This window comes from Mobula birostris, chromosome 14 (genome assembly GCF_030028105.1).
Source record: "Mobula birostris isolate sMobBir1 chromosome 14, sMobBir1.hap1, whole genome shotgun sequence".
NCBI classification, from domain to species: domain Eukaryota; kingdom Metazoa; phylum Chordata; class Chondrichthyes; order Myliobatiformes; family Myliobatidae; genus Mobula; species Mobula birostris.
The window spans coordinates 91,306,074-91,330,531 of record NC_092383.1 but is presented as its reverse complement, the minus strand read 5'-3'; the positions used below and the strand labels follow the sequence as shown (position 1 = coordinate 91,330,531).

Here is a 24,458-nt window from a genome sequence, read left to right as displayed (position 1 = left end):
CTGCTGTGGAACAGCAAACTTCACAATGGATTCCAGTGATATTAAACCTGATTCCAACTGTGCAATTTGCTTAATGAACTTTGCTTTCTTTCTCTTAAGGTGGAACAAGAACGCCTGGACAAAGTGTGGCCCAGTCTTCGTGTCCTTGCTCGCTCGTCCCCAACAGATAAACACACGCTAGTCAAAGGTATTCTACAGGAGCGTAGTTCATTAACACCACTGTACTGCTTCCTGTTGAACTGTGAAACCGGATCTGCAGCCCAAAGGTTACAGTTGATGCAGGCTTCTATTTTTGATTGCCATTCGGATTGTGCAGGGCTTGGGGGATGAGGTAACTTCAGGCTGTTTTTGATCCCTGTGCGTGATGCAGGTGCAAGGCATATGATATTAGAACGGAAGGAGATGGTTCTGAAAATGGCATATGGGAAATTGTACCCGAGCTACTTGCAGAATAAAGTTTGGTGACTACAAGAGGGCATAATTTTAAGGTGATTGGAGGAAAGTATGAAGGGGGATATCTGGGGTACGATTTTTACACTGAGAGGGGATGGATGCATAGAACCCGCTGCTTGGGGTAATGGTAGATGCAGATGCACTGGAATAACGAAGAGACTCTTGGATAGGCATATGGATGAAAGAAAAATTGAAGGGCTACATGGGAGGGAAGAGCTAGATTGATTGTAGAGTATGCTGTTGAGATTGTAGAGTAGGGGGTGGCATGGTAACACAGAGGTCAGCACAACGCTTTACAGTATCGACGACCTGGGTTCGGTTCCTGCCACTGTCTGTAATTCTCCCGGTGACCGTGTGTGTTTCCTCCCACAGTCCAATGACATATCGATTGGTAGGTTAATTGGTCATTGTAATTAAGCTCGAGTTAAATCGGGGGATTGCTGGGCGGCGTGCCTGAAAGGGCCAGAAGGGCCCATTGTGCACTGAATCTCAAAAATTAATTCATTAGTTAATTTGGGCACAACATCATTGGCTAAGAGGCCTATGTTGTGTTTTAAAGCTCTATAATCTGTGAAATTTATAAGTCTTTGTATATCATAATATATTCTTGTGAAGACACAGGCGCTGAAGAACGTAGAACTGTACAGGACTTACGGCCGATAATGTTGTGCTAACCTTTTAACCTACTCCACAATCAATCTAAGCTTTCTGACCCGCAACTCCCTGCATTTTTCTGTCATCCATGTGCCAGGATGCGGCCTGAATTAGTGGGCAAGTGCTGTAAGCAGAGACTGGGCAAACGAAGGTTGTTTTATGTAAAGCAGCAGAGACTGAGGGGAGAATTGATAGAGGTTTAAAGGATTTGGGGGGGGGGGGCATAGATAGAGTAGACAGCCGGCAGCTTTTTTTTTCCCCCCAGGGGTTATAATGTCTAATACTAGAGGACCTGCATTTAAGTTGAGAGAAGTAGACTTGAAAGGAGATGCGCAGGGCATTTTTTTTTACACGGAGAGTGGTGGGAGCCTGAAATGTGCAGCCAGCAGTAGCTGTAGAAGCAGGTACAATCAAGGTGTTGGATCCCTCTTTATTTTCTGATCCTTAGGGTTCTTCCGGGTGTCAGGAATGATGAACAGTCTTAATTCCAAGCTTTCAGTTTATTTTAAAGTACAAATAAACATACAAATACTAAGAAAACTAAACAAAGAGCTGGGAAACAATGCTAAGAGGTGTATGGATGTGAAGACAAGGGAATAAAGATGGCACCTCTGAAAAATCGATCACTTTTATAATAAAATAAGAAAGATTCCTGAGATAGAAATAAACTAGGCTACATAATTACAACGATTACATCATGTGGGTAATGTGCTAATATTTAACCAATGAAAAATGAGAAGGGTATTAAACCGTTAGTTTAGCTGATACACAGTTTTCTGCCAGTAAGTGGGAATGAATTACCATGTACTGTGAAAAGTACATGAAGTTGCTAAAAAGTACAAATCTTTTAAAAAGTGTTATTAAGAAGAAACAGTGGTTTCCAATAGAGGCATTTAAGAGACTCTTAAATATGCAGATTAATGTGTGACGAATGGAAGGATTTGAACGTGTGGAGACAGAAGAAGACTAGGTGTCATTACCCTTATTAGTTCAGTACAACACAGTGGGCTGAGGGTCTTCTTCCTATTCAGTGTTCAAATAGTTAATACCAATTGTTAATGTTGTTGCCATAAGCCATGAGAGCAGAATTTAGCCATTTGGGCCATCGAGTCTGCTGCACCATTTTAACACGCTGATTCATTATCCCTCTCACCCCATTCTCCAGCCTTCTCCCCAAAACCTTTGATACCCTTACTAATCAAGAACTTATCAACCTCCACTTTAAATATGCACAAAGACTTGGCAGCCACAGCCATTTGTGGCAATGAATTCCACAGATTCACCACCCCTCTGGTTAAAGAAATTCTTCCTCATCTCTGTTCTAAAGGGAAGTCCTTCTATTCTGAGACCGTGTTCCCTGGTCCTAGACTCACCCACTGTTGGAAATATCCTCTCCACGTCCACTCATTCTGAGCCTTCCAATATTCGACAGGACTCGCGTCACAAGTGCAGGGTTCTGTGTTTGATCCTTGCCCTTGGGTGCGGTCTGCACCGAGTTTGCACACACACTGTATGAGTGCGTGGTTTCCACTGAGAGTTCTTGTTTCCTCCCAGATGCTGGTTGGTTCATAAGCTGCTTGCTGTACATTACCCCCAGTAGTAAGGAACTGGCAAAAAAAAAAAGGTTCACAGGGGAGCTGACAAATACCTGAGGGTGGATATTGAGGCATCACAGGGAATTAAGGGGAAAAATGGATCTGATGGAATTGTGCCCTCAGGGGCTAGTATGTATCCAATGGGCCAAGTGGCCTCTAGTTGTAGAGAAATAAATGGATTACCTCAGAACCGAACAGTCTGAAAGAAGTCTTTCTAGTTAATACTCTTAAAATGCTTATATGATATAAATTCCACCTCCAATAGAAAAAATCCTTATAATTCCCCCCGCCTTTGCAGTAAGATATTATCTCAGACTCCAAGACAGATCTCTTCTAAGATTTCAGTCAGTCAGTGCTCTTTTATGAAAATATTTTCAGACTTTCTTTGTTATCGGACATGCTAAAGAGCCCAGTCTTTAAAATGCATGACGATGAGGTCAAACTATTTCCAAGGCTGTGTTTAGTCACAGGAGTTTGTGTAGGATAATCCCAGCCCCTTGCTATGTACAGATATAAATCTTGCTAATTTTGGATTGCTTTTCCTTTCTCTCTTCCAAAGGCAATGATGGAAACTTTTTTATCTTTTCGTGGGAATTTTTATTTTGAACAGTCTGGCAGTGAGATCACTTCTTGAAGCATGGCATGTTGTCAGGGTTAAAAACGTTCTTCAGTGCTGCACTGGTTATAGTTGGCAGTGGATGTGTGTAAACATTGTGCCAGAATGGGAGATTATATTTTAATGACCCATTCACAAAATGCGTCACTTTTACTAAGCACACCAAAATTGAATAGTCAGTTAGTTGACCTTCCTTATGGAGTTTCTTATGAAGTACTAGGGCTTACTTGATGTTAAAGGATCATTGTGGGAATCCACTTTTCAGCAAATTCTGAAACGCTTTTGGAAATTGGAATTAATTCATAAAGTTTTCTGATTAATTTAATGCCCAAATGCAAGCATTCTGGTAACACTGGGTGAAGTTTCCTTTAAACCAGCCTTTTGCGTGACTCCTTGTTGTCATCACTTGACTTGATGCCAAACACTAGTAAATTCAATCCCTTTACAAGGTGGTATATGGTGACAATTACGTATATGTCATCATCATCTATCATATGCCTGTTACGCCACTGGCCTTTAGGGCAGCTTCTGCTGTTTCTTTAACAATTTTTTTTTGACCACTCGGGGTTGGTAGCTTTGAGCCTGCAAGACCAACTGTGGACCACTCTTAGTCTGGCCTGTTTAGCATGCATGACCCTACCAAGAGCCAGAGCACAAGGTCCCGACTCCAGCCAACATAGCTCTCTGGGTCATTGAGGCATGCAAGCCTCCAAACCCCACTACAAGGTTGTGGTCCTCTTGTACTTTGTTGATAAATTTACTTTGAACTTTTCTCAAACTCAACCACGGGAAAGAAATTGGGGTTAATACCCAAAATAAAACCGATCCCAACTCGAGATCAGTACATTTGGTAGCACGGGGTTTGCTTTGGAATTTCACTCCTGCTGTGAGAGGTGCAGCTATAAATGTATCTTTCAAAATGCATTGCAGGATAATAACCTTCTTTGAGTTTCTCATTGACAGAATAAATTATGAGATTATAATTTAGAAATTACCATCATAGAAATCCACAATGATGTAGTCAGGACTCAAGAGTTTGAATTAAAGGAAGCGGTTAGGCAGGCTAAGACTTTATTCTCTGTTGTGTCAGAGACTGAGTGTTGACCCTCACCATCCAGGGCACGCCCTCTTCTCATTTCTACCATCAGAGAGGCGAAGGCACACGCTCAACGATTTAAAACCAGCTTCTTCCCCTCCACCACCAGATTTCTGAATGGTCCATAAATACTACTTTACTATTTTGCTCTCTTTTTGCATTACAATATATTTTTATTGCAATTTACAGTAATTTTTAATGTATTTCACTATAATGCTGCTGCAGAACAACAAATTTCAAGGCGTAGGTTGGTGATGTTAAATCTGATTCTGATTTGTTGATATGCAGCAGCAGTACATTGCAACACATATGAATAAAAATTGTGAATTACAGTAAGATTTGTATAATGTGTTAAATTAAGTAATGCAGAAAGAGAAAAAGAAGTAGTGAGGTAAAATTTATGGGTTCAATGTCCATTCAGAAAGGAAGAAGCTATTCCTGTGATGTTGAGTGCATGCGTTCTGGCTCCTCTGCCTACTCCCTGAAGGTAACAATGAGAAGGCAACGTATCCTGGATGCCAGTGAAGCTGGTGCCCATGATGGAGCTGACTGAGTTTACAACTTCCTACGGCTGATTTCGATCCTGTGCAGTGCCCTCCCCATACCAGACAGTGATGCAGATTACATCTTTAGAAAGCTTATAGAGATGTATAAAATCAAGAGGGGCATAGGTGGGGTGGATGGTCACGGGGAAAGCTAGGAGGTATTGGCTTAGCATGAGAACTAAAAGGGACCTAGTGCCAACATCTTCACACAGAGAATGGTGGCTATATGGAATGAGTCGACAGATGAAGTGGTTGTGCCTTCAGGCTACTGTGAAGCCTCCCTGATGGTGGCAGTGAGAAGACGGCATGTTCTGGGTGCTGGGGAGGCCAGTGCCCATGATGGAGCTGACTGAGTTTACAATTCCTGCAGCTTATTTCGATCCTGTGCCGTGCCCCCACCCTCAATACCATTTAATTGATATTGACAAGTACATAGATGGAAAAAGTTTATAGGGATATCGTCCAAATATGGGCAAACACACTAATGATGCTATTGGACAAATGATGGGCTAGTATTACCCAGTGGGGCCGAAGGACCTGTATCCATGCTATACAACCCTGTGACTCTATGACTTTAAATCTATTTCACAAAATGGCCACTTAGCACAGGGTGTCATTTCTGGCTGAATAACAAACCACCTCATTTCCATTTCCTGGTCTGTAAGCCAAGTACATTAATGGGAATTGCTCCCTTCACTGTGGTCCCATGACTGGCCTAATGCAATGGGGGGGGGGGCATGAAGGAAATCTGAATCCCTCAGCAAGTCATAGAGCACTATAGCACAGAAACAGACCCTTCGGCCCCATCTAGGCCATGCCAGCCTGCTCCCACCGACCTGCACCCAGACCATAGCTCTCCAAACCCCCTGCACCCTCTACCTATCCATTCTTCTCATAAGTGTTACAATTGAAGCCCCATCCATCCCTTCCACTGCCAGCTCGTGCCACACACACGGCCCTCTGAGTGACGAGGTGTCCACTCAGATTCTCCTTAAATATTGTACCTATCACCCTTAAACCATGACATCTAGTTCTAGTCTCATCCTACCGCAGTGGAAGAAGCCTGCTTGCATTTATCCTATCTATACCCCTCATAATTTTATATACTGTACCCCTTTCAAATCTCCCCTCAGTGTCCTGCACTCCAGGAATAAAGTCCCAACCTTATTCAGCCCTATAACTCAAGTCCTCAAATCCCTAGCCCTCCAGCTGATACATCCGTTCTATATTTCGGGCACATAAGACCATAGGATATAGGAGATGAGTTGGATCATTCAGCTCATTGAGTCTGCTTCACCATTCACTCATGGCTAATTTTAAACCCCATTCTCCCACCTTCTCCCATAACCCTTAGCGTCCGTACCAATCAGAACCCTATCAATCTTTGCCTCAAATAAACCCGATAACTTTGTCTCCACTGCAATGAATTTCACAGATTCGCCACCTTTTGGCTAAAAGAATTCCTCCTCATCTCTGTTCTAAAGGGATATGCTTTATTCTGAGATGGCACCCTTGGTTGCTGAACTGCTACTAATTGGGGAGGCACGATAGCGTAGCGGTTAGCGTAATTCTTGTTACAGCGCCAGTGACCCCAGTTCGATTCTACCATCGTGTGGAAGGAGTTTGTACGTTCTCCCTGTAACCGCGTGGATTTCCTCCGGGTGCTCCGGTTTCCTCCCATATTCCAAAGACGTACCGGATGGTCGGTTAATTGGTCATTGTAAATTGTCCCGTGATTAGGTAGGGTTAAATCGGGGGATTGCTGAGCGGTGCGGCTGAAAGGACCAGAAGGGCCTGTTCTATGCTGTATCTCAATAAATAAACAAATGCAGTACAGTCCTGCCAGCTCAGCGTCCGCTTTACTGCCGACCTGTTATTCAGCCTGGTCCCATTGTCCTGCACCTGGACCACATCCTTCCATACCCCTCCCATCCCGAAGTGGATCCAAACTTCTCTGAACCCGCACCCACCACTTACGCTGACAGCTCGTTCCACACTCGCACCACCCTCCCGAGTGCAGAAGTTCCCGCTCACAGCACAGTGGCATTGCGGTTAGCACGACGCTTTGGGCACCAGTGACCCGGGTTCGATTCCTGCTGCTGCCTGCAAGGAGCTTGTACGTTCTCTCTCTGACCGCGTGGGTTTCCTCCGGGTGCTCCGGTTTCCTCCCTCGGTCCAAAGACTTACCGGTTAGAGGGTTAATTGGTCACATGGGTATAACGGGTGGCGCGGGCTCTTTGGGTGGGAAAGGCCTGTTGCCATGTTGTATCCCCAAATAAAAAAAAAATTTACTCAGGTGGATAAATCAATACATGAAGTAAATAAATAGTGGAAATAGCCCCTCCACGTCCATTTTACCGATGAACAGAAATCCATTGTGTGCTCACCGGGGGAGGGTTTATTCTCATTACTTTGACATTGGTCATTAGTCATAGTCATAGTCATACTTTATTGATCCCAGGGGAAATTGGTTTTCGTTACAGTTGCACCATAAATAATTAAATAGTAATAAAACCATAAACAATTAAATAGTAATATGTAAATTATGCCAGCAAATAAGTCCAGGACCAGCCTATTGGCTCAGGGTGTCTGACCCTCCAAGGGAGGAGTTGTAAAGTTTGATGGCCATAGGCAGGAATGACTTCCTATGACGCTCTGTGTTGCATCTCGGTGGAATGAGTCTCTGGCTGAATGTACTCCTGTGTCCACCCAGTACATTATGTAGTGGATGGGAGACATTGACCAAGATAGCATGCAACTTAGACAGCATCCTCTTTTCAGACACTACCGTGAGAGAGTCCAGTTCCATCCCCACAACATCACTGGCCTTACCAATGAGTTTGTTGATTCTGTTGGTGTCTGCTACCAACAGAATCAACATTATCCCATTGGTTTTGTGATACTTTGGCTATTTTTATGTAAAATACAAACAATCACCATCTTTGTTGTCCAGAAGACAGCTAGTATTTTCTAATTAGGGAAGCATAGTGGTTAGCACAATGCTTTACAGTACAGGCGACCCGGGTTCAGTTAAGGTGTTTGTACCTTCCCCCATGACTCCATGGTTTCCTCGCACAGTCCAAAGACATACTGGTTAGTAGGTTAATTGGTCACTGTAAACTGTCTTGTGATTAGGCTAGGCTTAAAAATTGGGGAATTGCTGGGCGGCACGGCACAATGGGCCTATTCCGCACTGTATCTCAATAAATAAATCAATAGTCTGGGGTGTGTTGTCACGCACAAGTTCAGTTGAGTGTCCTTTTTTGAAACAGGTATCATTGACAGCACCATTGGAGAAATGCGGCAGGTTGTGGCTGTAACCGGAGATGGAACGAATGATGGACCAGCGTTGAAGAAAGCGGACGTTGGCTTCGCTATGGTATACTTCCCTTTTCCTCAATATGTCACATTACCACTGAATTACGTGTGGTATCATTCGGAAAGGTTCAAAGGGATGGGGGCCAAACACAGGCAAGTGGGACTGGCTTTGGTAGACTGAGTAGCCTGGACGGGTTGGGCTGAGTGGCTTATTTCAGTGCTGTATTATTCCTTGGTTCTATCCGTTCATTTAAGAGGCACTTTATGTCATCTTTGCATTCTGGCTATGCTCTCATTTCTAATAAAAGCCATGGGTTTGAATCCCATTCAAGGAATTAGAACGCTTCATGAAGAAAGATCTAGTGCTTTCTGATGTGTATGTGCTTCTGCCGATTTCTCCAGTAACCCATACGGGTACATCTCCTATTCTTCTTGATGTGGGAGAAATCAGCAGTAGCAGAACATTGACTTCGATAGCGCAAAACTACAGAGCCGCACCAATGGGTTTTGGGGCCACCCGGTGAAGGAAGCCATTGAAATAAGACTAAAGAATAAGAATTCCACCAAAGATGAAAAGCGCTCACTCTAAGTAAGAACTGGAATATGATTTTAAATCAAGATGTGACAGCAGAAACCTGATTGGTTGAGATCTATCCAATCAGGAGGGATGGACAACGGGGGGTATCTATACCACCAGACCAGAAGCACCCCGGCATCATCTCTCATGAAGATGGCAGAGTTTGCCACCGAAACATCGGTTAAAATGGACACCTGGACCCGCTGGAGGCCTGAGAAGAGTTTATTCTTCATCGAGAAGTTGTTGCTGTAATGTAATGTTGAGTCAGCTGAATAACGAATTGAGGTTATACTGAGGTCAGTCTTAAAGATAGCGCCAGAGGACAATACAACCAACGACAACGCCCTGCTGACAGTTCACGAAACTGCTTCTGTTACTACTACTTCTTCCAAATATGATTCTCCTCCTAAGCTGCGTGTGATTGAAATCTGATTTGCATTTTGATGACGTATTTGTGGGCCGATTGAGTGATCTGGCGCTTTGCTCCCTCCAAGGGAGTTTGGTGAGGTGTGGCGTAGGGTGTGCCGCCTGGAGACAAAAACGCGAGCCCGTGATTAGCTCCATCGCTTCTGTCTGACTGAAACATTGAGCGAAGTTGAACTCAGCGAGGACAAAAGCGGAGGATGGGCAAGTGTGCAGCGACGCCTACCTGTGTTTGACCGGTCTTGCTGTCCCTCTTGCCAGCTGCTGTCGGAGGAAAGTGCATGAGTCTTGAGATCCTCATTACAAGGGTTGGGCAAGGGTTGGGCAAGGCTGTGGCCTCGTTTTGGGGATCTTTGAGGTTCATATTGCATGTGCTCCTGGATTACTCCTTTTTTTCTCTTTTTGTGCGGTTATATTGGGGCAGTCAATGCAGCTTGGGGCACTTGGGCAAAGAATAGCCCCAGGGCCTGCAATGGGCAGTGGCACAGCGCTGAACTAAACTACACTGGATGCTACTGGACTCCTGGTTTGATGTTTAATATTCTGTGTGTGGTCCGCTCACTTTTTGCTGTTGGCACGTTCTTTTTCGCACATTGAGTGTTTGATGTTTTGAACGGGTTCCATGGTGGTGTTTCGTGGCTGCCTGCGGATGGACAAATCTCCAGAGTTGTATTCTGTATATGTACTTTGATAATTAATGTACTTTGAGTCTCTGAACTTTGACTTTATTTATTCAGTTGAATCTCTTGGCTTTCTTCCACTGACACCCAATTCAACTTGGTCTAGATAGACCTGGTAGAAGTCAGATTTATATTCCATTATAAACACAACAGATGCTGGAAATCCAGAGCAATACACACACAAAATGCTGGAGAAGCTCAGAAGGTCAGGCAGCATTGAAAGAGTGGAATGAACAGTTGATGTTTCGGGCCAAGGGTCTCAGGCTGTTTGTTCCTGTTTATTGATGCTGCTCGACCTGCTGAGTTCCTCCAGCATTTTGTGTGTGTTACCCTACCAATGTTTAGTCTGTGGTATTTAACTCCATTGAGACTCAGCACTTTGAAACCATGAAAATTGTCTTCTGTCTGTCTGCCACACTTAATGCAGGGACTTTTCATCAGCTCCTCCAACGTTTTGTGTGTGTTGCTCATCTATCCCATCGGAGTTCTTGCGGTAGTAACTAGACGCGAGAGATCCTGCAGATGCTGGAAATCCAGAGCAACACACACAGAATGCTGGCACGACTCAGCAAGTCAGGCAGCATCTGTGGAGAGAGCTTTAGTATCTCAGGTCCTCAAAGGATGCAAGGTCAGTAGGCATCCTAGTCAAGATATTAGGTAATAATAAGGTTGTCCCAGACTTCCTGGTCATCAGGTTCCTCCCTGTAGTGTATCACATGTGGAGTGACATGGTCCTATGAAAATTTGGGGTGCATGTGTGAACCCCCACCCTGGTCCATAAAACAAACCAGTTTCCCTTCCACTGACTCTGTCTACATTTCTCTCTGCCTTGAGATAATCAAGGACACCTCCCAGCCCAGGCATTCCTACCTCTGTCCTATCAGACAGAAGCCTGAAAGCACGTACCACCAGGCTCAAGGACAGCTTCCATCCCACTGTTATCAGGCTCCTGAACAGACTTCTTGTATGATGAGGATGACTTCTTGATCTCGCTATCTTGTTGTGGCCCTTGCATCTGCACTGCACTTTTCTCTGTAACAGTAACACTATATTCCAAATTCTGTTCGCTTTTTACATTCCTTGATGTGCTTATAGTCTTATGCCTTGTACTTTTTATATTCTAAGTTTTTCACCCGATCTTTCTCGTTTTTTTGTGTGCGGAGGAGGGGGATTTGGGTGTCGATGTGTCTGGTCCATTTCTGTTCGTTTTTTGGTGCGTGGTGGAGGGATTTGGGAGTTGATGATCATGCTGCTGTTCCTTTCTTTCTTGGTTTCGTGGCTATCTGGAGAAGAAGAATTTCAGAGTTGTATACTTTGATAATAAATGAACCTTTGAATCTCTTGATGTGTGGCGTAATCTCCCTACAACACCTTCCCCTGTGTCCAGGTGCATATGGCAGTGTAGTGGTTGTTGCTGTTGTTCCTCGTGGCGCACCGGGTGACATTTTTGCCAATTCCGTATCACTTGACTGTTTTCTACGAGGCCAAGTTGCTAGCTTGGCGCTCAACCCAGCGCGGATGGAAAGTGCGCAAGGAGCCGGCCGGATTCAAGCTCGGGACCGCTCTCCTTGAAAGTCCGGTGCTGGTACCGGTACATCACTGGCCGGCTATGGTACTGGTCAGTGTAATGTTATTACAGCACCAGCCAACATCGGTCGGGGTTCGGTTCTCGCTGCTGTCTGTAAAGAGTTTGTACGTTCTCCCTGTGTGAGCGCTCCTGTTTCGTCCCACATTCCAACGACGTACGGATAGTGCGTTAATTGGTCACACGGGTGTAATTGGGTCATGTGGATTCATTGGGTCAGAAAATCCTGTTTCCATGATGTATTTCTAAAGTTAACAAAACATTAAAACCAATACCAATATCTGCACGAGGGGTGTTTGATCAGACTGCTGCTGTGACAGAAAGCCAGGAGCTTGTCAAATTCCCCTGTGAGAAAGAAACTGTTTCCCAGAAATACATGCACAAAATGCCGGAGGAGCTCAGCAGATCAGGCAGCATCGATGGAAATGAATAAACAGTTATGTTTCAGGCCGAGACCCTTCTTCAGGACTGGAAAGGAAGGGGGAAGACGCCGGAATGAAAAGGTGCGGGGGGAGTGGGAAGAAGGATATCTAGAAGGTGATAGGTGAAACCATAAGCACGAGAGATCCTACGGATGCTGGAAGTCTAAAGCAACACACACAAGATGCTGGAGGACCTCAGCAGGTCAGGCAGCATCTATGGAAATGAATAGATAGTCGACGTTTAAGACCAAGATCATTCTTCAGGATATGCCCCATGTGTTTCTTAGGCAGAGATAAAAGAACATCAAGCAACAAATTTCTGAGCGACTGGCGATCATTCCTAACAGCCGGAGCAGATGCTAAATCTTCTGCCTAATATCACCCCGTGATGATGCGTGGAGACTAATTGTTTTTGATGTTCAATTTATTTCTGTGTTAGTGAGAATTGCACTGGCTTTATTTAGCAGTGCAGCTGTATGCCTGGCTTTCTGGCAGCTTGTGAGCTACTTTTGTATTTCACACAGGAGGTTTCGTCTGCCAGTTGGGCATTTCGGAAATTGGACTGCATGCAAGGAAAGTGAAGTTACTATGTGGCTTCAGTTGGGACACAAATAGATTAGCGTGGTAACTCACTTAAAAATCAGGCCCGCAGACCGACACACTGCGGTCTGATGAGGCTTTGGATTGTTGTGTTGAATATAGCCAAGTGCAGAGTTTATTGTTAGCGCAGGAGGTTCTGCGGATGCTGGAAATCGAGAGCAATGCAGTCACGATACCGGAGGAACTTGGTGTCAGGATAGCAGAATGCTATAATAGTTCCCACTACCTGGGTGCAATTCTGCTGCTGTTGGTATGGTCTCTCCATGACCGCGTGGGTTTTCTCCGGGTGCTCCAGTTTCCTCCCTCATTCCAAAGACATACCAGATCTTCGGTTAATCGGCTGGCATAAGCTCGTTGATCCAGAAGAGACTGTTGCTGTGCTGTACTTCTTGTTTTTTTTAAACAAGACAGATTTCATGACATATGTCAGTGATAATAAACCCAACTGTGATGCTGGGTCACCCAGTACCTGCGGGGGGAAATGAACAGTTGATGCTTCTGGTCAAGACCCTTCATCGGGACATGAAAGGTCTGATGGAGAGTCTCAGCCCATAACGTTAACGGTTCATTTCCTGCTGTAGATGCTGCCTGACCTGCTGAGTTCCTCCACCATTTTGTGTGTGTGTGTTGATTCACAGAGTTCAGCAGGTGCATTTAATGTCAGAGAAAAGTATACAATATACATCCTGAAATTCTTTTTTCTTCGCAAACATCCACGAAAACAGAGGAGTGCCCCAAAGAATGAATGAGTTAAAATGTTAAAACCCAAAGCCTCCCCCAGCAACTCCCTCCCACGCACAAGCAGCAGCAGCAGCAGCAAGGCAACGACTCCCCTCCCCTCCCCACCCCCACCAGCAAAAAAAGCATCAGCACCCCCCACCGGGCACTCAAGTGTGCAGCAAAGCATCAGTAAAGACGCAGACTTGCAGTGCTCCAAACACTGTGAAGTTTGAGTTTTGACATTAATGCATAAGGGAAGAGAGTTGTAGTTTGAAGTTAAGGTGGACATATAGATAATTAGTGTGAAATTTTGGGTGATTAATTTTAAAATAGGTGATTGATAGCTGAGTTTCTTCAGCATTGCAGCATCAGTGTATTGTATCTACTCTTCCACTGGATTGTTATCTGATAAAGCACATCAGACTGATAAACAAGAGATTCTACAGATATTGAAAAACTCAGAGCAACACCAACACACACACACACACACACACACACACACACACACACACACACACACACACACACACACACACACAGTGCTGGAGGAACTCAGCAGGTCATGCAGCATCTAAAAACAGTTGACATTTCAGGCCGAGTCCTGAAAAGGGTCTTGGCCCGAAACTTCGATTGTTTGTTAATTTCCATGGATGCTGCCTGCCCTGCTGAGTTCCTCCAGCATTTTGTGTGTGTTTTGCTCTGGATTTCCAGCATCTACAGAATCTCCTGTGTTTGTGATTGATAACTGCTGCAGACCTGGGCAGAAGAGCACAATTCCAGAGTAACCCCTACGAAAAGAGTCGACGATTCTGGCTGAGACCCTTCATCAGGACTCACCAGGGCTTGTTTCCATGCCATGTCTCTCCACAGCTCTGCATTGCAGTGGTCAAAGCTTCCGCAACAATGAAGGAAGACATGTTGAAGGCTCCCACTAGAGCAGTGACAATCGATTACATCGCTCTTAGGTTCTCCTTTCTGACTTCAAAGGAAAAGTAACTGGAGTGTCCTCTAGAAATTAATGCACACTTGTGTGTTTAGCTAATTAGACTACTGTAATGCACTCTTCTCAGGACTGCTTAGGAAAGATATAAATCAGATGCAGCTTGTTCAAAAAATGCAAGAATCCTAACCAAAAAAAAGAAAATCTGAGCACATTTCACCGGTTTTGGCATCATTACACTGGCTGCCTGTGTCCTTTAGAATTAATATTAAAATAGTCTTAAGGCTGTTAATAATCTTGCTTCTTTGTATATTTGGGAGTGTCTATCCTCCTTACATTCCTATTCATAATCTTAGATCCACGAATATTGGTTTGCTTGGTATTCCTAAAGCTGAGCATATAAGAACTGGTGATGAGGGCTGTTATGCTCCAAAATCTAGAATACTCTACCGACTGAGATAGGCCAAGCTAGTACTGTGGAAAGTTTCCAACCACTTCTAAAAACCTACTTTTAAATTTGGCCTACTTATCGGATTACTTAATGCCTGTTGCTGATATATTCAGTTACATTTTATTCTATAGAATGTTTTTACTTACGATTTTTAATTTTGTCTTGTATTTTTACGACTATATTGATTTATCTTTACAATCTATATATCACACTTGGAGCTATTTCATAAAATTATTACAATTATGTTATCTTTAAAGTTGTGTTGTCTGGTAATGTGGGTGAGGGCTCTACAGGGTACTGCAAGTGAATGGAATTCAGCAAACACTTTTCTAGTTCTCAGCCTATCCTGCAAAGTATGGTAGAGAATACTGGACAGAATTCCTGATCTGGTTTGGTTTGGATTTTAAAGGGCATTGCAGGAACCGATGTTGCAAAGGAGGCATCGGACATCATTCTGACAGACGATAACTTCACCAGCATTGTTAAGGCTGTGATGTGGGGCCGCAATGTGTATGACAGCATCTCCAAGTTCCTACAGTTCCAATTGACAGTAAACGTGGTCGCAGTTATCGTCGCCTTTACTGGAGCCTGCATCACCCAGGTAAGTCCTTGTGGTGCTGAGCAACGTTGGCACATAAGACCACAAAATATAGAATTAGAATTAGGCAATTTGGCCCATCGAGTCTGCTCCATCATTTCATCATTGCTGATCCATTTTTCCTCTCAACCCCAATCTTCTTCCTTCTCCCCGTATCCCTTCTTTCCCTGACCAATCGTGAATCTATCAACCTCTGCCTAAACGTACCCAATGACTTGGCCTCCGCAGCCACCTGTGACAACAAATTCCACAGTTTCACCACCCTCTGGCTAAAGAAATTTCTCCTTATCTCCGTCTTAAAAGGATGCCCCTCTATTCTGAGGCTGTGTCTTCAGGTCCTCCATTTCCCCACCATAGGAAACATCCTCTCCTCATCCACTCTACCGAGGCCTTTTAACATTCAATAGGTCTCAGTGAGGTCACCCATCATTCTTTTAAATTCCAGTGACTAGAGGTTCAGGGCCATCAAACGCTCCTCATATGATAAGCCTTTCAATCCTGGAATCATCTTCGTGATCTTCCTTTGAACCGATTTATTATCCTTTCTCAATCCCATTCTCCTGCCTGCTTCCCATAACCTTTGGTGCCCTGACTTATTACCGATCAACCTCTGCTTTAAATAGACCCAGTGACTTGGCCTCCACAGCCGCCTGTGGCAATGAATTCCACAGATTCACCAACCTCTGGCTAAAAGAACATTGCTCCCTATCTCTGTACTACAGCGATGGCCTTCTGTTCGGAGACTGTGTCCTTTGGTGCTAGACTTCCCCACTATTGGAAACATCCTCCCACATCCACTCTATCCAGGCCTTTTATATTCAGTAGGTTTCAATAAGATCCCCCCATCCTCATTCTTATAAATGCCAGTGAGCGCAGGGCCAGAGCCGCGAAACATCACCGCATGCAAGGCCCTGTAGCTATACTCTGTTCAGCTCTGTTTCTGCACTCCTGACAGTCCAGTTCATTACAACAAGCAGTACTTAGAGTCATATAGTATCACACCACAGAAACAGGCTCTTCGGCCTATCTAATCCATGCTGACCTGGTCCCACCTACCTACATCCAGACCATAGTCTTCCTAGCCCTTCACGTCCACGTACCCTTCCAAACTTCTCTTAAGAGGTTCTGTGAATGCTGGAAGTCCAGAGCAACTGGCAGAAAACAATGGAGGAACTCAACAGGCCAGGCAGCATCTGTGGAGAGGAATAAACAGTCGATGTTTTGAGCTGAGACCCTTCAACAGGGCTGGAAAGGAAGGGGAGAAAAGGCCAGAACAAGGAGGTCAGGGGGAGGAGGAGGAGTACCAGCTGGAAGGTGAGAGGTGAAGCCAGGTGAGAGGGAGGTGGGGGGGGGCGTATGGGAGGGGTGATGAAGTGAGAAGCTGGAAGGTGATAGGTGGAAAAGATGAGCGGCTGAAGAAGAAGGAATCTAGTAGGAGAGGAGAGTGGACCATGGGAGAAAGGAAAGGAGGAGGTGTCATAACAGGGATAAAGTTCTACTTGTGCCTATCTACCAGTTTATGAGCCTCCACATCCAGCACATCATTCTCTGTAACTTCCGCCATCTTCATCGGGATCCTACAACTTATTGCATCTTTCCCTCCCCTTCCTCATTCTCCGCTTTCCACAGGGATCGCCCTCTACGTGACTCCCTTGCAGTGTTACCTCTATTTTGTTTTACAGCTGTTTGGACCAATCATTGCTCTGAGCAGGACATTTTTACATGGCCTGAAGGCTTTGCAGCACTCTAAATGTTTATATGTTCAGAAAATTCCAGCTGCGTGGCAACAAAGGCTATGTGCATGGGGGCATTTCAGTTGATGTGCTGCCATGCAACCGAGCAGTTTAGAGGGAACAGAGCTCCATTGTCCACATCCCTCACCACTGATTGCCCTTCTGGCAGTCATCCCTACAAGTGGGACAAGTGTTACGCCTGTCCCTATGACTCCCCCTCACTACCATTCAGAGCCCCGAGCCATCCTTTGAGGTGAGGCAACACTTCACCTACGAGTCCATCAAGCAAGCCAGCCTCCCTTCCACTGAATTTGCCTACACTTCCTGCTGCCTCGAGGTAATCTAGGGCCCCACCCACCATAGACAATTCCCACCTCTGTCCTCTCCCACAGGCAGGAGACACAAAAGTAAAGCCCTCCCCACCATTGAGCGCATTAATAAGGACCTCCCACCATCCAGACCATGCTTTCTTCTCCCTACTGCAATTGGGAAGGAGATACAGGAGTCCTAGGCACCACACCACCAGGTTCAACAACAGTTATTACCCCCTCAACTATCAGGATCTTGAACCAGCATGGATAACTTCACTCAACTCAACACTGAACTGATTCCACAACCTACGGGCGTACTTTCAAGGATCCTACAACTCATATTGTCAGTATTATTTATTTATTATTGTTACCTTTTTTTTGCATCTTCTGCCATACGATTCCTAAATGGACATTGAACCCATGAACATTACGTCACATTTTTTAATCTATATATTATTTCTGTTTTGCACTATTCTTAATCTAACTATTTAATAGACATATGCAGTGGTGCTAGAAAGTTTGTGAACACTTTCATATTTATGCAGAAATTTTCTCTATTTCTGCATAAATATGATGTAAAATGTGATCATATCTTCACCCAATTCCTAAAACTAGATAAAGAGAACCCAATTAAATAAATAACACAAAAAACATTATACTTGTTCATTTATTTATTGAGAAGAATGATCCAATATTGCATGTATTTGTTGGAAAAAATATGTGAACCTCTGGGGTACTGCTATTTGGAGTCAGGTGTTCCCGTCAATGAGAGAAGATTGGAGGTGTGGGTTGTAGAGGTGCCCTGCCCTATAAAGATACACAAAGCCAGGTTACTGGCAGAGCCTGCTCTTCTCAAGAAAGATCTGTTTATGTGCACCATGCCACGAACAAAACAACTTTCAGAGGACCTTAGAAGAATTGTAGAGTTGCATGAAGCTGGAAAAGGCTACAAAAGCATTTCTGAAGACCTGAGTGTTCATCAGTCCACAGTAAGGGAAATTGTCTACAAATGGAGGAAATTCAGTACTGTTGCTACTCTCCCGAGGAGTGGACATCTTGCAAAGATCACGCCAAGAGGTCAACATGCTGTGCTGAAGGAGGTGAAAAAGAACCCAAGGGAGATCTCTAGAACTTGCTAAAGTCTCTGTTCATGTGTCCACTATAAGAAAAACCCTGAACAAGAATGGTGTTCATGGAAGGATGCTCTCCAAGTACAACATTGCTGTATGTCTCGCTTGCAAAAGACCACCTGGATGTTCTACAGCACTTCTGGGACAATGTTCTGTGGACAGATGAGACAAAAGTTGAACTTCTTGGCAGAAATGCACATTGCTATGTTTGGAAGAAAAAGGGGACTGCACACCAACACCAAAACCTCATCCCAATTGTGGAGCATGGTGGAAGGAGCATCATGGTTTGGGGCTGCTTTGCTGCCTCGGAGGCTGGACACTTGCAGTTTGAGGGAACAATGAATTCAAAATTGTATCAAGACATTTTACAGGAGAATGTCAGGGTAGCGGTCTGTCACCTGAAGCTGAATAAAAGTTGGATAATGCAACAAAATAATGATCCAAAATACAAGAGTAAGTCAACAACGGAATGGTTTAAGAAGAAGAAAGTTTGTGTTTTAGAATATCCGAGTCAAAGTCCTGACCTTAATCCTATAGAAATGGTGTGGAGGGACTTGAAGCAAGCAGTGCATGTAAGGAGGCCCACCAGCATCCCAGAGTTGAAGCAGTTTTGTAAGAAGAAATGGCCGAAAATTCCTCCAAGCCAATGGGCAGGGCTGATCAACAGTTAACCAGAAATGTTTCGTTGAAGTTATTGCTGTACAGGGGTGGGGGAATTACACCAGTTACTGTAAACAAAGGTTCACGTACTTTTTCCAACAAATACATGTAATAGTGGATCATTTTTCTCAATAAGTGAAAAACATATGTTTTTGTGTCACTTATTTAATTTGGTTCTCTTTATCTAGTTTTAAGACTGGCGTGAAGATCTGATCATATTTTAGGTCATATGCAGAAATAGAAATAATTCTACAGGGTTCACAAACTTTCTAGCACCACTGTATGTATTTACTGCAATTGATCCATTTATGTATTTTTTCTTTCTATACTATTATGTATTGCATTGAACTGCTGCTGCTAAGTTAACAAATTTCACAATACAGTGATAACAAACCTGATTCTGATTCAATGGAAAACTACGCACAAAGAATGCGCAGAAGAAGACAAATTGCAACTAAAATTGGTAGATAGATAAATAAGTAATACTGAGAACATGAGTTGTAGAGTCCTTAAAAGTGTGTTCATAGCTTGTGTTGAGTGATCATTTCAGTGTAGAGGTTAGTGAAGTTATCCAGCTTGGTTCAGGAGCTTGATGGTCGTAGGGTGACAACTGCTCCTGACCCTGGTGCTGTGGGACCTAAGGCTCCTTTACAGGTGTGAAGGTGGAGCTTAGGGGAAAGATCAGGACAGTCTTGATCACTTTAATTGGTGCAATAGGGTTGAGGACTGTGTAACTTCTTGCTCTCATCTCCTCTGCCTTTAAATCCCAAACCAGGATTCTCCGCTGAAGGCTGTTCAGATGCTCTGGGTGAACCTGATCATGGATACATTTGCCTCCTTGGCCTTGGCCACTGAACCCCCGACAGAGGCCCTGTTGCTTCGCAAGCCCTACGGCAGGAATAAGCCACTGATCTCTCGCACGATGATGAAGAACATCCTGGGCCATGGTGTTTACCAGCTCACCATTATCTTCACACTTCTCTTTGCTGGTCAGTTTTGCCATTGGTGTTTTTGTGTCTGTGTTTAATTTGCTCCTTCCTACTTGTACAAAGTAGTGATTCAAGATTGTTCAATGTCATTTCCAATACATAAGTATAAAGGGGAACAAAATAATTTTCACTCTGGATCCAGTGCAGCACAAAAAGAAATACAATAAGATAAAGAGAGGCATGGTAACGTAGTGGTTAGCACAACACTTTACAGTACTGGCGACATGGGTTCAATTCCCGCCACTGCCTGGAAGAGTTTGTGTGTTCTCCCCGTGAGCATGTGGATTTCCTCCGGGTGCTCTGGTTTCCTCCCACAATCCAAAGACATACTGACTGGTAGGTTAATTGGTCATTGTAAATTGTCCTGTGATTAGGCTAGAATTAAATAGGGGGGATTGCTGGGTGGTGCAGCTCAATGAGCCGGAAGGGCCCATTCTGCGCTCTATCTCAATAAGTAAATAAATAGCACAGTAATTTTTTAAAAGTTAATATAAATGCTTAATGTAGCTTGTATGCATAGATTGACTGTATGTCCTTAAGGTGACACTAGGAACAGGAGATTTTGCACATGCATAAGGTGACTGACAGGAAATAATAAGGTCATGATGGTTGGGAGTATGGAGGGGTGGGTTAATGGGTGGAGGTGTTGATCAGCCTTACTGCTTGGGGAAGCTTTTTCAGTCTGGTTGTCACTGCATGGATGCTACATGGCCTCTTCCCTGAAGGCGCTGGGTGGAGGAGATGGGAAAGTATTCCTTTTAATCAAAGTCAAGGTCAAGTTTATTGTCACGTGCACAACTACCTGTGAAGTAAATTACTAACACGAAAAAATATGCAGATGCTGGAAACCCAAAGCAATACAAACAAAATGCTGGAAGAACTCAGCAGGGCAGGCAGCATCTGTGGAAAAGAGTAAACAGTCGACTTTCTGATGTCTGGTAATAGGTGTGGAGCATTCATCAGTTCTACAGTGACAATGATTGGACAGTCTACTTGGGATAATTCTCCCTCTCTTATTAGCACATCATGAGAACTAGCCTCCCCTCCATGGAATCTGTTTACACTTCCCGCTGCCTCAGTTAAACAACCAGAATAATCAATGACCCCACACCCTGGACAGAAGATGCAAAAACCTGAAAGCCCATGTCACCAGACTCAAGGACAGCTTCTTCTCCTCTGTAATAAAACTATTAAACAGTTCTGTTGGATTCTGATGTTTTTAATACAAGGTTCTTTCAGAAGTCAGGAAGGAGGCACAAAACTAGCTAATTCACAACCATTTTATTTAGCGTTAATAGGAAACGGGAGCAGAAGCTAGTCGCAGAAGACTTAAAGACAGAGAATAGGATACTAAGATTAAGATGTTGTCGCCTTGCGGTCAGCTATTTTTACAGTACAGACAAGGACAATTCCATTCAAATTTATAGACAATAAGTCAACCAATGAGTTATTTCCTTTTCAAATTATGGAGAGTTTTTCCAGACTTATACCATTAGGGGTCTATTAAACTTGCATATACATACGAGTACCACTAGGAAGCATACTAGGCAGTTGCCTGTATAGAGGTAATTATATAAAATACGAGCAGACAACTAATTGTTAAACTGCAAAAAAAAATCAATTAAACAGTCTAATCTAAGAATTAAACAGTTGGATCCAACTAATCAGAATTTGTTTTATTATCACCGGCATGTGACATGAAATTAGTCCCCTAGTACAATAAGATGGACCTTTGACCTCACAATCCATCTAGTTATGACCTTACACCTTTTAGTCTTACTGCACTGTGCTTTCTCTGCGTTGCTATTGTTTTACCTTGTTCTACCTCAGTGCACTGTGTCATTGTTTGATCTGTATGAACGGTATGCAAGACCAGGTTTTCACTGTACATGTGACAACAATAAACCAATACCAATTCCAGTTTTCTGTAGATCAAATTGTAACAATTCTTCTTCACAGGTGAGAAGTTTTTTGACATCGACAGTGGAAGGAATGCTCCACTCCACTCCCCCCCGACTGAACATTACACCATTGTCTTCAACACCTTCGTGATGATGCAGCTCTTCAACGAGATCAACGCTCGCAAGATCCACGGGGAGCGCAACGTATTTGAAGCAATTTTCCGAAATCCAATCTTTTGCAGCATTGTGGTGGGGACTTTTCTGATTCAGGTATTGTGTTATTCAGGGTGTTCAAAAACAGATTTATGATCAACGTGCATAAGTGTTACCATATACTACCTTGAGATACCTAAAGAAAAACAACATAAATTATGAAAAACTATACATAAACTGACAAACTACCTAATACCTAACAGTTGATTTCAGTCCCGTTTATCTGGAGTGTGAATCGATAACCATATGATATAAGAGCAGAATTAGGCCATTTGGCCCATCAAGTCTGTTCTGCCATTTCATCATGGCTGATCCATTATTCCTCTCAGCCCCAATCTCCTGCCTTCTTCCCATATCCCTTCACGCCCTGACCATTCAAGAATATCAACCTCTGCGGTAAATATACATAAAGACTTGGCCTCCACAGCTGCCTGTGGCAACAAATTCCACAAATTCACCACTCTCTGGCTAAAGAAATTCCTCCTCATCTCTGTTCTAAAAGGACGTCCCTCTGCTCTGAGGTTGTGTCTTCTGGTCTTAGACTCTCCCATCATAAGAAACATCCTCTCCACATCCACTCTATCAAGGCCTTTCCACGTTTGATAGGTTTCATTGAGGTCACCCCTCATTCTTCTGAATTCCAGTGAGTACAGGCCCAGAGCCATCAGACACTCCTCATGTGACAAGCCTTTCAATCCTGGAAATATTTTCATGAACCTCCTTTGACCCTCTCCAATGTCGGCACATCCTTTCTTAGTTAAGGGGCCCAAAGCTGCTCACAATGCTTCAAGTGAGGCCTCACCCGTGCTTTGTAAGCCTCAACATTAAAGCACTGGTTTATTGAGCCACTTTACTTTTGCACTGTCCTTTGTCAGTGTGGAGAGAATCTGCTTTATGTGCTCACTTCGCTGCATTGGAAGTGAAGCCACAAAGGAACAGCTGTTTCCAAACCAAACCAGGTTCTGTCTGGGCCCTGGAGGAACTCAGCAGGTCAGGCACCGTCTGTGGAGGGAGATGGACAGTCGGTATTTCGGGTCAAGACCCTTCATCGGGACTAGCAGGTTCCCCCCCCCCCGTGTCCCGGAGATGTGCATATTAATAGGTTAATTGCTACTGGGTAGTTGAGTGGTGGGATCTGGAGTCGAGTTCTTGAGAACGTGGGATACAATAAAAATGGGATTAATGTCAGGTTTGTGTAATTTGGGTGGTTGAACAGTCAACGTATCATAGAAATACACCCAAATCAGTGCGAGTTAATCAGTCTGATGGCCTGGTGGAAAGAGATGTCCTGGAGCCTGTTGGTCCTGGCTTTTATGCTGCGGTACTGTTTCCTGGGTGGTAGCAGCTGGAATAGATTGGGGTTGAACCTTCAGACCCTTTTTGCACACCTGTCTTTGTAAATGCCCTGAATCAAGAGGACCCGAGATGTAACACTAATCAATACCAAACCAGTTCTCGTAGTACAGGGGTTCCAAACTTGGGGTCCCAGGACACTTCGGTTTACGGTAAGGCTCTGTGGCATAAAGGAGGTTGGGAACCCCTGACCCAGTGGATGTACTTTGCAAACTAATGCAATTTTAAAAGATTACAGAAGATGCATGAGGGTGTCTGATTCTAGAATTTTCCTCTGTTGCAGATCGTCATCGTGGAGTTCGGAGGGAAACCGTTCAGCTGCTCGGGGCTGACTCTCGACCAGTGGCTTTGGTGCATTTTCATTGGCATTGGAGAGTTGCTGTGGGGACAGGTACAGTGCTCACCTTACCCCGTGTGCTGTGGGCCACCTCGCAACCTCGGCATGTCGCCGGTTGTCTGACGGGCTCCACCGTCTGGCTTCGTCCAGTCTGGGTGTGGGAGGGGGATTTGGGGGCATTCCTTCCCCCAGGAGAGTCAACGCTTGCTGACCAACTTGCTTCAGGTGCAGATTTACTCCATCGAAACCTATGGTGAAACACATCACAGGAAACGCTAAGGGGACTCAGCAGGTCACGCAGCATCTGTGGCCAACCCTTCATCGGGACTGGGAAGGAAGGGAGAAGAAGGGCAGAGAGGGGGGAAGAGTACAAGCTGGCAGGTGAAGGGGATGATCGATGAAGTAAGCAGCTGGGAGGTGATAGGTGGAAGAGGTAAAGGTCTGAAGATGAAGGAGTCTGATAGGAGAGTGAACCGTGGGAGAAAGGGAAGGAGGAAGGGCACCAAAGAAGGTGATGGACAGATGAGGGGAAAAGAAACGATAAGAGGAGAACTAGAA

General features: G+C 44.3%; 1 protein-coding gene across 11 annotated transcripts in view; it reads left to right on the top strand.

The window, feature by feature from the left end:
• LOC140210098 (plasma membrane calcium-transporting ATPase 1-like) overlaps positions 1 to 24,458 on the top strand; it is a 350,393-nt gene that overhangs the window by 299,020 nt on the left and 26,915 nt on the right. For all 11 annotated transcript variants that reach the window (XM_072278933.1, XM_072278939.1, XM_072278940.1 and 8 more), the window contains 6 exons: positions 100 to 187; positions 8,232 to 8,338; positions 15,085 to 15,276; positions 19,883 to 20,096; positions 22,056 to 22,267; positions 23,847 to 23,954. In XM_072278933.1, coding sequence (XP_072135034.1) covers positions 100 to 187; positions 8,232 to 8,338; positions 15,085 to 15,276; positions 19,883 to 20,096; positions 22,056 to 22,267; positions 23,847 to 23,954 — 921 coding nt within the window. The remainder of the gene's footprint in view (positions 1 to 99; positions 188 to 8,231; positions 8,339 to 15,084; positions 15,277 to 19,882; positions 20,097 to 22,055; positions 22,268 to 23,846; positions 23,955 to 24,458) is intronic.